Here is a 14,627-nt window from a genome sequence, read left to right as displayed (position 1 = left end):
GTTGTGCTGCAATGATGATGCCTGGCATATTTTTCTATAAAAATATTATATAAATACACATTCTTGCACATTTTAAGGACAAGGACCACAGAATCAGTAGACCAAAGGGATTTGTTTTTACGCTTTGAAAAAAGTACTAGAGAGAATCCTACCAAAGTCACATACCTTGCTCATATATGATAGTAGCAGTTCCCAAAGAATCCTGGTTGACCATTGATGTCGGGATGGTCTGGTAGGTCAGAGGTATCTAACAATATAAAATGTACAGAATTTGAGACGGAGTTCAGTCAAAAAAAAATATCTCCAACAAGGGAATGTCACCGAATCTGGTTGGTAAATGCTTTGGTCTATTAAAAAAAATAATTTCCACATTAAACCACAGGCTTAGAAATAGATTTAAAAAGTGAACTATATAGCAAGAGTAGAAAGAACTTGATATGTATAATATCATGTCCTCAAAGTCCCCAAGTGCTTCATAATCAATAGATTTATTTTCAAAGTATAGTCACGGTTTGTGGATAAACACAGAAGTGAATTTAGTACACAGCAAGATACCACAAACAGCAACTGACACAAATGTCCAGTGAACCTGTGCAGTGAGTTGGAAACAGCACTGCATATGTCCAACTTTACTGCAAATGAGAGCTGGGGATGGAAGAAAGAGATGAAGGGTGGCAAAGAGTGGAAAGGGAACATTTACATAATAAACTAGCTTAAAAAGACGAGGACCAAGAGTAATGGATGAGTTTGAACTTGTTGATATCACAGCAATACTAAAATAGATCACAGTCAGTACTGTTTCTGAAATTGCTGGCTTTGGAAATGTAGGCACAGGCTTGCAAGGTCAATCCTCTAAGGGGCAATTTGAATTAGAAAGGTTTCTTTCTAGGAGGTTGCTAGAGAATGTTTGCCATTACAATGTAAATAGATGAACAGGATTATATTATTCACCCTTGCAGTCTGTTGACCAGAGATAACACTGAATCTCAAGACTAAAGCTCATGTGCCACATTACATTTTTTCAGTCATTTGATGGGTTACGCTGCCTTTCAGACAAATACTGTAATGTGCGCACAATGTAACAAATTCTAAACAATTAGCTTCCAATCTATTTATTGCAGCAATTTAATCCCATTCTTTTGCTCACTTTCATAGGCTAACATCTGCTGAATTGCTGCTTTGAAATAGTTGCAGCTTTTCTGATCATTACATTTTAATCATGGGGTGGAACCCATTGTTTAAAAAGGGAGGAATATAGAAATAAATGGAATATTTCCAAGAATCCACTGAGAATGTAAGGTAACCATATCTCAGGGGAAAGAAACGTAATTGCCTTGGAAAGAAACTAATGTGGTAAGAAATTAATTGTAACTTCATTAAAATGTATACCTAACAGGTAGATCAGAGGAGAGATTACTAGGTTAAAGAGAATAAAAATTAGTTGGAAGTAAAATAGAAAATGAAATGTGAATTGAGGACTGTAAAGCAAATGACAAACTTAAAATATTAAGAATAATCAAAATGACACTTCGCTTAACTACAAGGAAGTGGATAACAAAACCAGTCACAATTTGGCAGCTACATTTTGTGTGTTCGTTAAGAGGAGTGGGTCATCAGAATGAGATAATGGCAACAACATAATATAAAAATTGAAGTAACAACAATCCCAACAATTCTGATGTTCAGAATGGGCAAAATGCGAGGAGGGCATCTTGAAGGGCAAAAAAAAGGAATATGTAGAGAAAATGGGATGCAAGTCAGATGGAATTTACTGTGAATGAATGTGAAGCAATGTCTCAAGAAGGGGGAATGGGCATTCAGAATAGAAGTAAAGCAGTAACAAAGAGGAATATTGGATATTGGTGGATGGTTGACTGAAAGCTTCAGTGCAGTGTCAACAGTAAAGACAGTGAACAAAATCTTACTGGTGCATAGCTTGAGCAATGAACCATAAATCCAGGTGCAGAGGGCAATATTCAACTGGTGCAGAGCAATGAGCAAAATTCTGACAATCTGTAACTATTCTGGCTGTAGAGAAAAGTGCATTGAAAAATGAGACACCCAAACTCCAAGACAAAGGAAACCAGGCTGTTTACGATGGAGATAGGCACCTCAGGGAGAAGTTGCAGAACAAAATCCTAATGGATATAAACCAAACCCAACTTTTTTTAAAAACATTACTCCAGAGTCTAAGTGGGGGCACAAACAAAAGATTAAGTTAGCAGGAATTTTAAATTTAACTAGCTCATTGAGACTGGTGAACGAACGTGTGGGAGTGACTGAGAGAGGGCACATGAGGAAGCAAATACTGGGCATGATTCTCTTGCTGTGTTGTGCTCTCACTCGAGCAAGAGAACAACATGGCCTCCAGCGGACCACCCGACAGTATCCGCGCCTCCCGGGCTTCACCCAAGTCCCGTGAGACGTTGGAGCCGGAACTCCGCCAAAATGGGCGAGACCAAATGATCCTCGCGGAAGGAGGCCGTAAACCTTCTTAGATAATTTTGAGATGGGGAGAGGAGGAGATAATGTCTTATACCTTTATTCTGCAATACATTTGATTTAGTAGGAGCATACAGTGGACTTGGAGAGAAATTGACAGGGTGGATGCACCCAAATTTCTCGTATTTCAGGAAAACCCCCCACATTTGCATAATTAAGATTTTGAATTAAGACGATTGGAACCAATTCCATACTTATACTGTTCACCTTTATAGTGGAAAAAACATAGGCAGACAGTGAACCCGCAAGGGAAAAGAAACCTGACACTCTTCACACAGGCTCAGCTGTAGAACAAGAACAGATAAACACAAGTTGGAAAGTTATGCATTGCGTGCGATTATTGGGAACAATCCCAAACCAAAGTCCAGAGTTGCACTTACAATGGTGTCTCGTATGCTTTCCTGCGTAGATTGCATCTGCTCATGCTGTTGCTTCAACTCTTCTATCTGCTGCAGAGTGAAGAATGGCCGGCGCCTGCGTGGTGGCTCTTCGGGATGGATCTTTGCCCAGTCATCATAATATTCCTGATGACGGCACTGAACGTGAAGTCGCAGGTTCTTCTTGTGTTTGGTGTTGAAATGGCACAGGTCACAGGAGAATGGCTTCTCACCTAGAACATGCACTTCATATGTGTAATCCCTTCACAAAAACAAATCATCCACACTACTAAACCAACCATTCCATTTTAATGGTTAGTGGTTAAAATACTGTACAGGGAACATTGCTTGTAGAAAGGATCATAATTCTATTATTAGAACATTAAACTGCAAATCCCATTAAATCACATATTGCAGTAACCACATGGCACATTGGATTATCACATGGTCTTTTCATTTCAAAAACCGAGGTTTGAATCCATAATTTTGTTTACTGATAATCTTAGAGATTAGTCAGATGGGTGGGGTTATGTGAAACAGAAAAACTTCACATCACCTTCTCCATTCCACCTGGCCTCCATATGTAACATCAAACTGCTCTTTGCAATTTTCAAATAGTTGCTCAATAACTGAAGCGGATTTTTAATCAGTTCCCACTATAGTCACCACCATTTAAAATACTTGTGTTTAAATCTTTTAAATTGGCCAAATAGAGCAAATCAGTTTTACGACTATTATTGCTATCGGTGCTCACAGGATTGGTTCTCACAGCATAAGTGCAAGAACTTTTCTTATTTTTCCCCTGAAATAGCTGTTCAGTGAGTCATTAAGGTGCAACTGCAATGCACATTTAAATTACCTCTAACTGGCATCAGGTTCCATGTGCACTATTCAGCATTGTCTGTTTAAAATATGAGCAAGTTCACACCTCACTAAGGTGCAATAACTGAACATTTAATCCTCTAAATGGAAAGCACTAAAGGCACTTAAGCCTGCCATGAAATATGAAAGTGAATTTTGAAATTACAGTAGCAACTTGTTGCATTTAAGAATTTGGGCACATAAAAATGTCAACTCTGATAAACCATCTAATGCAGTTAGCAAACAAACTGTATTCATACTACATGCACATACTGTAAACAGTGGAGACAGTATTACTAGATTAAAATATTTCAGGTGCCCATAAAATAGGATATTATTTGGACAAGTACAACACAAGCAACTGCTGGTTATGTGGTCCAAGGAAACGTACTAGCAACATGCCTTACCCAACGTGCACATTCTCTTGCCCACAGTATTAACCATGCAAAGACACTTCTCCCCACACGCTAATTTAGGTTTCCTCATATGATGAGATGGGAAACACTTGAAGTATTGTGCAGAGGGGGTGTGAGGACCAGAGAAAGATCAACACATTCGAGCAGATCACAGTACTATCGCTGAATGAAAGCGTGTATTTTATACAAGCTATGGTAACATTGGAATAGGAATGACATGGTCTTTTACTTCACTGTCAGTTGTTTTCCCATGTTAAAGAGCGCATATTAGCATAACACAAAGAGTAATGAAAATACTTTGCTTCCCATAAACATCCCGGTTCAAAAGCTTCGTGTTTTTGCCTGAAAAATGAAATTATATGCTTTCTTTAAGGGGAAATAGTAGCCTGGGAAGGAAGGGTTCAGTGAGATTGAATATTGTTTAATTGAGTATTTTCTCCTAATATATTAGAGGAAAATGTTAAAGAAAAACATCTTTCCTCAATGAGATGGCATCAATTTTCTCCCTTAAAAATTCACCTCCAAGAGACCCACTGGCTAGAAAAAAAGCAGGCATATTCAGCAAACTGACTCTCGCCAAGTGTTCTTGATTTCACTATGTTGGATCAACTTCACCCCTACTCCTAGCATCAAACAACTACAAAAGTCTGCACAGTTTCACCTCCCTGCCACTAAAATCTATATTGAAGCCTTTTAAATGTGCTAGCTAAACTAGAAGTTTTCCAACTACTTTGCTGGTGGCAGTGGGAAAGGTAGTGTTAAGGACCTGCAACAGGTATCTTCCATTTTAAGCACCTTTCCCTTCAGCTGAATTCCCTGATGAAGGTGACAAATACCTAAGCAGCAGCAAAGAAATCCTGGGCTGGATTCTCCATTGCTGCGGCTAAGTGCCGAGGCTGGTGTGGGAACTGTGGCGTTTTACGATGTCAAAATTAACGCCGACCCCGCACTGATTCTAGGACCGGTGAAGGGCTAGCAGCGATGCCGGGTAAAACTCCTGGCTCCCACGGCAAAAAGGCCAGAGAATGGCCGGGCCGGTGGCTGTGTATGGTGACGACCTACGGCGGTCACACCGTACCACATGGCGTTGGCCATGCGTGGACCTGATCTGCCAAATACGGCCCCACAGGACACCCCCTAGCCACCCCCCACCAGCCCTCGCGGAAGCCCACCCCCCTGGCCAGCAGCACGGCTCCCGGCCGACCGTGGCGGCGATGGACACAGTCTGCGGCCGCCATGCCGGGTTCCCGACCGCTCAGACCACACATCAACTACGTCGTCGGGAACTCAGCCCATTGGGGGTGGAGCATCTTGGGAGGGTGTTCCAATGACACGCCAACGCCATGCGATGCGATGATACCATTTTGGAGGGGGCGGAGATTCGAAAACTGGCATCAGACCAGCGCTGCCACCGATTTGGGCGTCGGAAGGGATTCTCCGCCCGATCGCTGATTATGATATCGGTATCGGGCAGTGGAGAATCTCACCCCTCATCTCTCCTCTTACCTGTGTGTTTAATGGCAACATGAGAAACCAGAAAGTCTTCTTTAATGGTGGAGTATTTGCAGAAGTCACATTTAAATGGTTTATCTGTGGTATGCGATAGCTGGTGGTTAAGCAGAAGTTTCTTGTTCTCACAGACGTAGTCACAGAATTCACATTTAAATCTAGAAAGCAAAACAGAGGTTAGATAAGCAACACTGATCATTGTCTAAACAGAGTACACATACTGGGCTGAAAAATATATAGGGTCGGATTTTTCTCCCCTCCAGAATGTGTTTTGCAGCGACAGAGGGTGGCTCGCCAGTGGCAGGCGGAGGGATCTTTTGGTTATGCTAGAAATATGCAAAACGCGAGATAGGCCCCAGCAAGAGTACTGCAAACAACTCCAGTCAGCACAACATTACACGAAGGATATTATTTTACCAGTGAGAACACATGAGAAGATTTATGGAGATGCTGCCAGGAATGGAGAGTTTTAACTATGAGAAAATAGTGGATAGGTTGTGGTTTTCGAAGGGGATATTTAATGGAGGTGGATAAAATTACAGAAGCCAAGATGAAATGGATAGGAAGGCCCTATTTCCCTTAGAGAGTTGAACAACCAAGGGCAATAGAATTAAAGCAACTGACAGAAGGATAAGATAGGAGTTGAGGAGTATTTTCTTTTCATCCAGAGGTTGTGGGAGTCAACAGCTCACTGCCTGAAGGGGCGGTAGAGACAGAAACTCTTACTATATATATTTTTTAAAAAAAAGTACTTCAATGTGCACTCGAAAATGCTGAAATCTACATGGTTATGGACCAAGAGTTGGAAAGTGGGATTAGGCTGGATAGCCCTTTTCAGGTAGGCAAGGCACATGATGGCCTGAATGGCCTCTTTCTGTGCTGAAAATATCTATGATTTAAACTTGAAGTTTCTAAGCCCATGGTGCTTTACAGAAAATTAACTTCAGACAGAAGTCTCAGACATTATGTTCAGAAGCAATAGGGTCAACTCTGCAATCTGGAAGGAATCAACATGGGGAGTCTTTGCTCACTTTTCAGCAAACAGACACAGTGTAAAACGGTCTCTGATTTAGCACTAAATTGGCAAAGTGAGTCAGTGATCATTGAGAATCAGTGTGGCAAGTAGAAAATAATGCCACTAGTGGTTGAAATGAGGGACAATGTAAGAGCAGATAAGTTGAATTGGCCGTGCTAAGTTGCCCCTTAGTGTCCAAATATGTACAACTAGGCGGACTGGCCATAATCAATGGGGATAGGGTGGGGGAGTGGACCTAGGTGGGTTGCTCTTTCAGAGAGCCAGTGTAGACTCGACAGGCCGAATGGCCTCCTTCTGCACTATAGGGATTCTATTTTTTAAAAAAGCATTACTCTACATTTTCCCCAACTTTTCATGCAGGCGCCAGTTGCTGTCTTTACTGTTTCTGTGCTGGTCCCCTCAGGCTCAGGAAAGCCGGCAGTGAAAGGGAAGAAGGAACAGGTGGATCCACAAGGCAAGTGCCCTTGCCACTACTCTTTGCAGACCCTGATTCATAGACATTTACAGCACAGAAGGAGGCCATTCTGCCCATTTGCGTCCACACCAGTAAACAAAGATCTGACTACATTAGTTCCATTTCCCAGTACTTGGCCTATAACCCTGGAGGTTATGGCAGGGTAAATGAATAACAAAATATTTATTAAATGTTACGAGAGTTTCTGACACAACCAGCCTTTCAGACAGTGAGTTCCAGACTCCCACCACCCTCAAAGTCTCTCTTCAACTCCCCCATTAGCCTTCAATCTCTTACCTTAAATATATGCCCCCTGGTTATTGGCCCCTCTACTATTGTAAAAATGTCTTGCTAGCCACCTTATCTATGTCCCTCATAATCTCATACACTTCTATCAGGTCCCCTCTCAACTTTCGCTGCTCCAAGGAAACAAAAGAACAAAGAACAAAGAACAAAGAAATGTACAGCACAGGAACAGGCCCTTCGGCCCTCCAAGCCCGTGCCGACCATACTGCCCGACTAAACTACAATCTTCTACACTTCCTGGGTCCGTATCCTTCTATTCCCATCCTATTCATATATTTGTCAAGATGCCCCTTAAATGTCCCTATCGTCCCTGCTTCCACTACCTCCTCCGGTAGCGAGTTCCAGGTATCCACTACCCTCTGCGTAAAGAACTTGCCTCGTACATCTACTCTAAACTTGCCCCTCTCACCTTAAACCTATGCCCCCTAGTAATTGACCCCTCTACCCTGGGGAAAAGCCTCTGACTATCCACTCTGTCTATGCCCCTCATAATTTTGTATACCTCTATCAGGTCGCCCCTCAACCTCCTTCGTTCCAGTGAGAACAAACCGAGTTTATTCAACCGCTCCTCATAGCTTATGCCCTCCATACCAGGCAACATTCTGGTAAATCTCTTCTGCACCCTCTCTAAAGCCTCCACATCCTTCTGGTAGTGTGGCGACCAGAATTGAACACTATACTCCAAGTGTGGCCTAACTAAGGTTCTATACAGCTGCAACATGACTTGCCAATTCTTATACTCAATGCCCCGGCCAATGAAGGCCAGCATGCCGTATGCCTTCTTGACTACCTTCTCCACCTGTGTTGCCCCTTTCAATGACCTGTGGACCTGTACTCCTAGATCTCTTTGACTTTCAATACTCTTGAGGGTTCTACCATTCACTGTATATTCCCTACCTGCATTAGACCTTCCAAAATGCATTACCTCACATTTGTCCGGATTAAACTCCATCTGCCATCTCTCCGCCCAAGTCTCCAGACAATCTAAATCCTGCTGTATCCTCTGACAGTCCTCATCGCTATCCGCAATTCCACCAACCTTTGTGTCGTCTGCAAACTTACTAATCAGACCAGTTACATTTTCCTCCAAATCATTTATATATACTACAAAGAGCAAAGGTCCCAGCACTGATCCCTGTGGAACACCACTGGTCACAGCCCTCCAATTAGAAAAGCATCCCTCCATTGCTACCCTCTGCCTTCTATGGCCTAGCCAGTTCTGTATCCACCTTGCCAGTTCACCCCTGATCCCGTGTGACTTCACCTTTTGTACTAGTCTACCATGAGGGACCTTGTCAAAGGCCTTACTGAAGTCCATATAGACAACATCTACTGCCCTACCTGCATCAATCATCTTAGTGACCTCCTCGAAAAACTCTATCAAGTTAGTGAGACACGACCTCCCCTTCACAAAACCGTGCTGCCTCTCACTAATACGTCCATTTGCTTCCAAATGGGAGTAGATCCTGTCTCTAAGAATTCTCTCCAGTAATTTCCCTACCACTGACGTAAGGCTCACCGGCCTGTAGTTCCCGGGATTATCCTTGCTACCCTTCTTAAACAGAGGAACAACATTGGCTATTCTCCAGTCCTCCGGGACATCCCCTGAAGACAGCGAGGATCCAAAGATTTCTGTCAAGGCCTCAGCAATTTCCTCTCCAGCCTCCTTCAGTATTCTGGGGTAGATCCCATCAGGCCCTGGGGACTTATCTACCTTAATATTTTTTAAGACACCCCACACCTCGTCTTTTTGGATCACAATGTGACCCAGGCTATCTACACCCCCTTCTCCAGACTCAACATCTACCAATTCCTTCTCTTTGGTGAATACTGATGCAAAGTATTCATTTAGTACCTCGCCCATTTCCTCTGGCTCCACACAGAGATTCCCTTGCCTATCCTTCAGTGGGCCAACCCTTTCCCTGGCTACCCTCTTGCTTTTTATGTACGAGGAAACAGTCTCAACCTAGCCAATGTTTCCTCATAGCTCAGACCTTCAAGCCCAGGCCCAGGCAGCATCTTTGTAAATTTCCTCTGCACCTTCTCCAATGCAATTCGTCTTTCCTATAACACAGTGACTGGAACGGCACACATTACTCCAGTTATGGCCTCCCCCAGTGTTTTATACAATCCCAGCATGAACACCCCCACTCTTGTATTCTACGCCTCAGCTAATAAGAGCAACTAACCCATATGCGTTCTTAACCACCTCATCTACCTGCCCTGCCACCTTCAGGGATCTGTGGATATACTCCCAAGGTCCCTCTGATCCTCAGTTCCATCCAGGGTTCTACCAAGAGTACAACTGCTCCCACTGGCTCCTCAAGGAAGGGTTACATTTCTCACCAACGCGATCACCTTCCCCTCACGCCCATTGCCCACTCTTACCCCATACTATTGCAATGCCCAACCTTAAGACCATAAGACATAGGAGCGGAAGTAAGGTCATTCGGCCCATCGAGTCCACTCCACTATTCAATCATGGCTGATTTCAACTCCATTTACCCGCTCTCTCTCCATAACCCTTAATTCCTCGAGAAATCAAGAATTTATCAACTTCGGTCTTAAAGACACTCAACGTCCCGGCCTCCACCGCCCTCTGTGGCAATGAATTCCACAGACCCACCACTCTCTGGCTGAAGAAAATAGCATCCTGACGGCCAGGGACCGTTCCCAAGGTTCCTCAGCTGTGGTGTCATGTTCTGTAACTAATCTATGATTTTATAATTCATTCTACCAATTTGACCAGCTGCAGATCAGAAAACAGATAGAAAGAAACAATAGTGTGATCCTGCTGTTAGGTTTAGAAAGACCTCCAAACCCTGGCCTTGTTAGGTTCCATGGTTGTTTCCCACCTGCCCTGCAAACTCTTCATAAATGTTGGGGCCAAGACTCAATGAGAACAAAATTAATGAAAACAAACACTGTTATGCTCCCACCAATGAGCTAAAGTTAAAGAAAAAGAGGGCACATTTGCTCAAGTAATCATAGTGTAAACAATACACAACAGTGCATTCCAATAGGTGAACTACATATATCCTCAAACAAGCTAAGTGTTGCAGGAGTACAATGAATGACATTTGGGAGGAGCAGTAACTCCATCTACTGGCAGAAATACAAAAATGCATCTGCATTTCAAATAAATACTGACTGATATGGATGGTCTAAACATAAAGTATTTAAAAATTGCCGCTATCTTGACTCTCCTGCCACTTCCTGTTAATACTTTGTTTCAATTTCAATCTCACTCAAATCTTTCTTTCTAATGCTCAAATTTAGGGTTACCAGCCCTCTATGATTGGCATTGGGAATTGACGATTAATCACCAAGGCACACAGCCCTGAAGAAAAAGCATGAGGACCTGAAAAAAAAACATTTTGATTGACATTTTCTTTAAACAATATTGAAAATGGGTGGAAAAAAAATGGCTGTTTGACCATTGACCATTGACCGCCAAGCACGATCCTCCCTGTGCATACACGACTGTGTGGCAAAATTTGGTTCCAACTCCATCTCCAAGTTTGCTGACGACACAACCATAGTGGGTCGGATCTCGAATAACGACGAATCAAAATACAGGACGGAGGTTGAGAACCTAGTGGAGTGGAGCAACGACAACAATCTATCCCTCGATGCCAGCAATAAAGAGCTGGTCATTGACTTCAGGAAGCAGAGTACTGTACACACCCCTGTCTGCATCAATGGAGCCGAGATGGAGATGGTTAACAGCTTCAAATTCCTAGGAGTGCACATCACCAAATATCTGTCCTGGCCCACCCACGTCGACGCTACCACCAAGAAAGCACAATAGCGCCTATACTTCCTCAGGAAACTAAGGAAAATCGGCATGTCCACACTGACTCTTACCAACCTTTACAGATACACCATAGAAAGCATCCTATCTGGCTGCATCACAGCCTGGTATGGCAACTGCTCGGCCCAAGACCGCAAGAACCTTCAGAGAGTCGTGAACACAGCCCAGTCCATCACATGAACCTGCCTTCCATCCATTGACTCTATCTACACCTCCCGCTGCCTGGGGAAAGCATAATCAAAGACCCCTCCCACCCTGCTTACTCACTCTTCCAACATCTTCCATCGGGCAGGAGATACAAAAGTCTGAGAACACGCACGAACAGATTAAAAAACGGCTCCTTCCCTAGTTACCAGACTCCTAAACGACCCTCTTATGAACTGATCTGATTAATATGCTTCACCCAATGCCGATGCCTATGTATTTGCATTGTGGACCTTGTGTTGCCCTTTTATGTATTTTCTTCTTATTTTTTCTTTCCTTTCATGTACTAAATGATCTGCTCGCAGAAAAATACTTTTCACTGTACCTTGATACACGTGACAATAAACAAATCCAAATTGGGTGTGAGTCTTCTTGCTTTCCAATTGACGTAGAAAGGCAGTGCGTCACAAGGATGGATGGGTTGGCCTTCTAATGGTTGGATAGAGTGGGAGCAAGTCATGAGATGAAATCTCCAAGAATAAATTTAATCATAGTTGGCAACCCTAATTTGAATTTATGTTTAACGCTCAATGCCTCCCACATCTTCTCTCACCCAAGAAACTTCCTCAACAGGTCACTGAGGACTGGAAGCAAAATGTGCTCCAAACCTCTGCTAGCCACACAATTGGTTTAACCTCTCCCAAGAAGCAACCTCTGTATTTACTGCCACACTGCTCCCTTACATCCCTCTTTTGCTGTCCTCCAGTTTTACTGTCTCCCTGCTATTTTACTTTTCTTGTCCCTCTTGGATGTAGTTTTATTCTTGTTTTCCAGTTGTTCACCCAGCAACACTTTCCCCTCAGCTGAGGGGCTACTGCAGGAGTGGACAAGCAGGCTAGAGGACCTCAGGAAGCAACCAGAGTCAACGGTATACTAGTGTGTAGGGAAGGTGCAGCCCGAGGCTGCCGATACAGTCAGAGAATATGCTCCAATTGACTCTGCCACCCTTGGGCTAGGAGGGCAAAAAGAAAAAACACAGTTCCTGCCCCTAACCATCGCTCAAGTGATCCGGCGGGAAATTTGCATGTCAGGCAGAGGCTCGATCATGCTTGGCTGTAATGCACAACTTTGCTCAAGTATCCTGCCAATCTAGGTGCACACACATAACTAGGAAGTTATGCAGAGCGAGGTAACAAGGAAGTTATGCGGAGTGAGGTCTAAGATTAGGCAACATTTCACCAGCATGGTTCAGCGGCTGTGTGAAGGATTTCAGACTCTGCTTCTGTACTCAATGCACCACACTTAGATAATCAGCTGCATCACAATGGTACTGTAGAAGTCAGACCTACCTGCTGTTTCCAAGAGCCTGAATATGGGTTAATAGATGCATTTTGAATGTGTACCTCTTCTTAAAAGACTTTCCACACTGAAATAAAAGGGTTACATTATGAGGAAAGGCTTCATAAAATTAAGTTTATATTTCCTCGAATATAGAAGATTAAAGGCAAATTTAATGACGTGTTTAAGATGACCAAAAGAGTTGAGAAGGTAGGTCCTGAGGTTGGAGTGCAGAACAAGAGAGCAGAACTTTAAATTAGACGATTCATGGGTGCTGTTAGAAAGCACGTTTTCCACAAAGAGTAGTGGCAATCTGGAACTCTCTCTCCGCCTGCCCCAAAAGATATTGAAGCCAGGTCAATTGAAAATTGCAAAAAGGAGATCGAGTGATTTTTGTTATGCAACGATATTCAGGGTTACAGAACCAACACAGGTAGATGAAATTTAGATACAGGTCAGAGATCAGCCATAATCTCACCAGCATGAGGGGCTCAATGGCCCACTCCTGTCCCTGTGATAAAAGAGAGCTTTATACAGCTAGCAGACTGGTGAAAAGTCAACAATAAAACCAAGCACTGTGTGATCATGTCAAAGAGGTAGAATGTCAGAACTGTCTTTTGACAATTAGGTGGTATAATAATTCTAGGTACCAGACGTGGGAGAAAGTTAATAGATCAGTATTTACAGGAAACCGTAGGAGTAAGAAATGCCCCAACCTTATCGCACATGTGAGGTTTTTCAGCGCTGTGTGTCTTTAAGTGCTGCGTTAGCCTTTTCTGCATGGGATAGACGCGATAGCACACAGGACAAGGATAAGAATGCACCTTGGGAACCTGCAATTACAAACCAAAACAAGAATGAAGTATAGCTAAGAAAATGAGAAAGCAAAATTTGATTTTACTACCTTAATTCCAAAAAGACAAAAAGCCTGGAAAAATATCAGGTTAATCAGCATCTGTAAATTATTAGAGCAGATTTACCTTTCAGTCACAATCTGTTCTGATAAAGACTAACTAGTCTTTCCTCTTTACAAATGCTAACTGACCTGCTGTGCATTTCCAGCATGTTCTCGTTTTTGTTAAATCTTTTGAAGCAGGTAAAGTTGTTGTATTGCCTCTGGTAGAACAGGGATAATTGATTAGTTATTCTGTCAAAATTTTGTCTTTAAATTTTTTAAAAAAGTATAGTACTCAGCGGGTCGGAGGATAATGTAGAAAATAGCAGCATTTCTCAGAAGGATCATACTGCTGTCTCCAGATTTCACCTGCAGACAGCAGGAATAACTCCTCTCTGAAATAAAAACGGAAAATGCGAATATAAGCAGCTCTGCTATGCAAATGAGGATGGCCATTCAGCTCCCCCAAAAAGTTTCGACAACACCTCCCACCCAGCCCATTAAAGCATCCAATTAAAAACAATATTCCCATGGTTTTGTTTTCCTTTATTACTTTGAACCTTATCCACTGCTCATGTTTCCAAATCTATCTTTCATATGGTTTACTACCTTGTACAAGTCTGTGCAGCGAACTACTTATGAGGCTGCCATGTTTCACTGTCTTCAGTCATTCCCCTATCTACTAATCAGCCACATGCAGTTCTGGTGATACAATTCTGAATCAACTACTTGAGGAGTTTCTTTTAACTCCACAGAATGTATTGAGCCTCAAATCATAATGGCAAACACCTTATCAAGTGAAACACACTTCAAATAAGGTTACAGAAAAGAATGGTCAAAAAATATTCCTTTTAGCTCAGCCCCATATATCATATTGCCACCCCAGCCACCCCGCCCCTCCCCCCCACGCCACCAAAAGAATGAAATCAGAGCAAGACGAGGATCATCTTTGCTGGATTACTGCTTAATAATAGG

The 14,627-nt window shown here is 42.8% G+C and overlaps 1 protein-coding gene across 1 annotated transcript in view; it reads right to left on the bottom strand.

The window, feature by feature from the left end:
• LOC140428898 (zinc finger protein 335-like) overlaps positions 1–14,627 on the bottom strand; it is a 267,142-nt gene that overhangs the window by 117,129 nt on the left and 135,386 nt on the right. Inside the window, exons 27-31 of the mRNA XM_072515545.1 lie at positions 13,474–13,590; positions 12,769–12,845; positions 5,663–5,823; positions 2,883–3,112; positions 166–247 (exon numbers count right to left, since the gene is read on the bottom strand). Of these exons, the coding sequence (XP_072371646.1) occupies positions 166–247; positions 2,883–3,112; positions 5,663–5,823; positions 12,769–12,845; positions 13,474–13,590 (667 nt within the window). The remainder of the gene's footprint in view (positions 1–165; positions 248–2,882; positions 3,113–5,662; positions 5,824–12,768; positions 12,846–13,473; positions 13,591–14,627) is intronic.

This window comes from Scyliorhinus torazame, chromosome 8 (assembly GCF_047496885.1).
Source record: "Scyliorhinus torazame isolate Kashiwa2021f chromosome 8, sScyTor2.1, whole genome shotgun sequence".
NCBI lineage: Eukaryota > Metazoa > Chordata > Chondrichthyes > Carcharhiniformes > Scyliorhinidae > Scyliorhinus > Scyliorhinus torazame.
The sequence above is the reverse complement of the archived record's forward strand: the minus strand, read 5'-3'. Positions and strand labels throughout refer to the sequence as shown.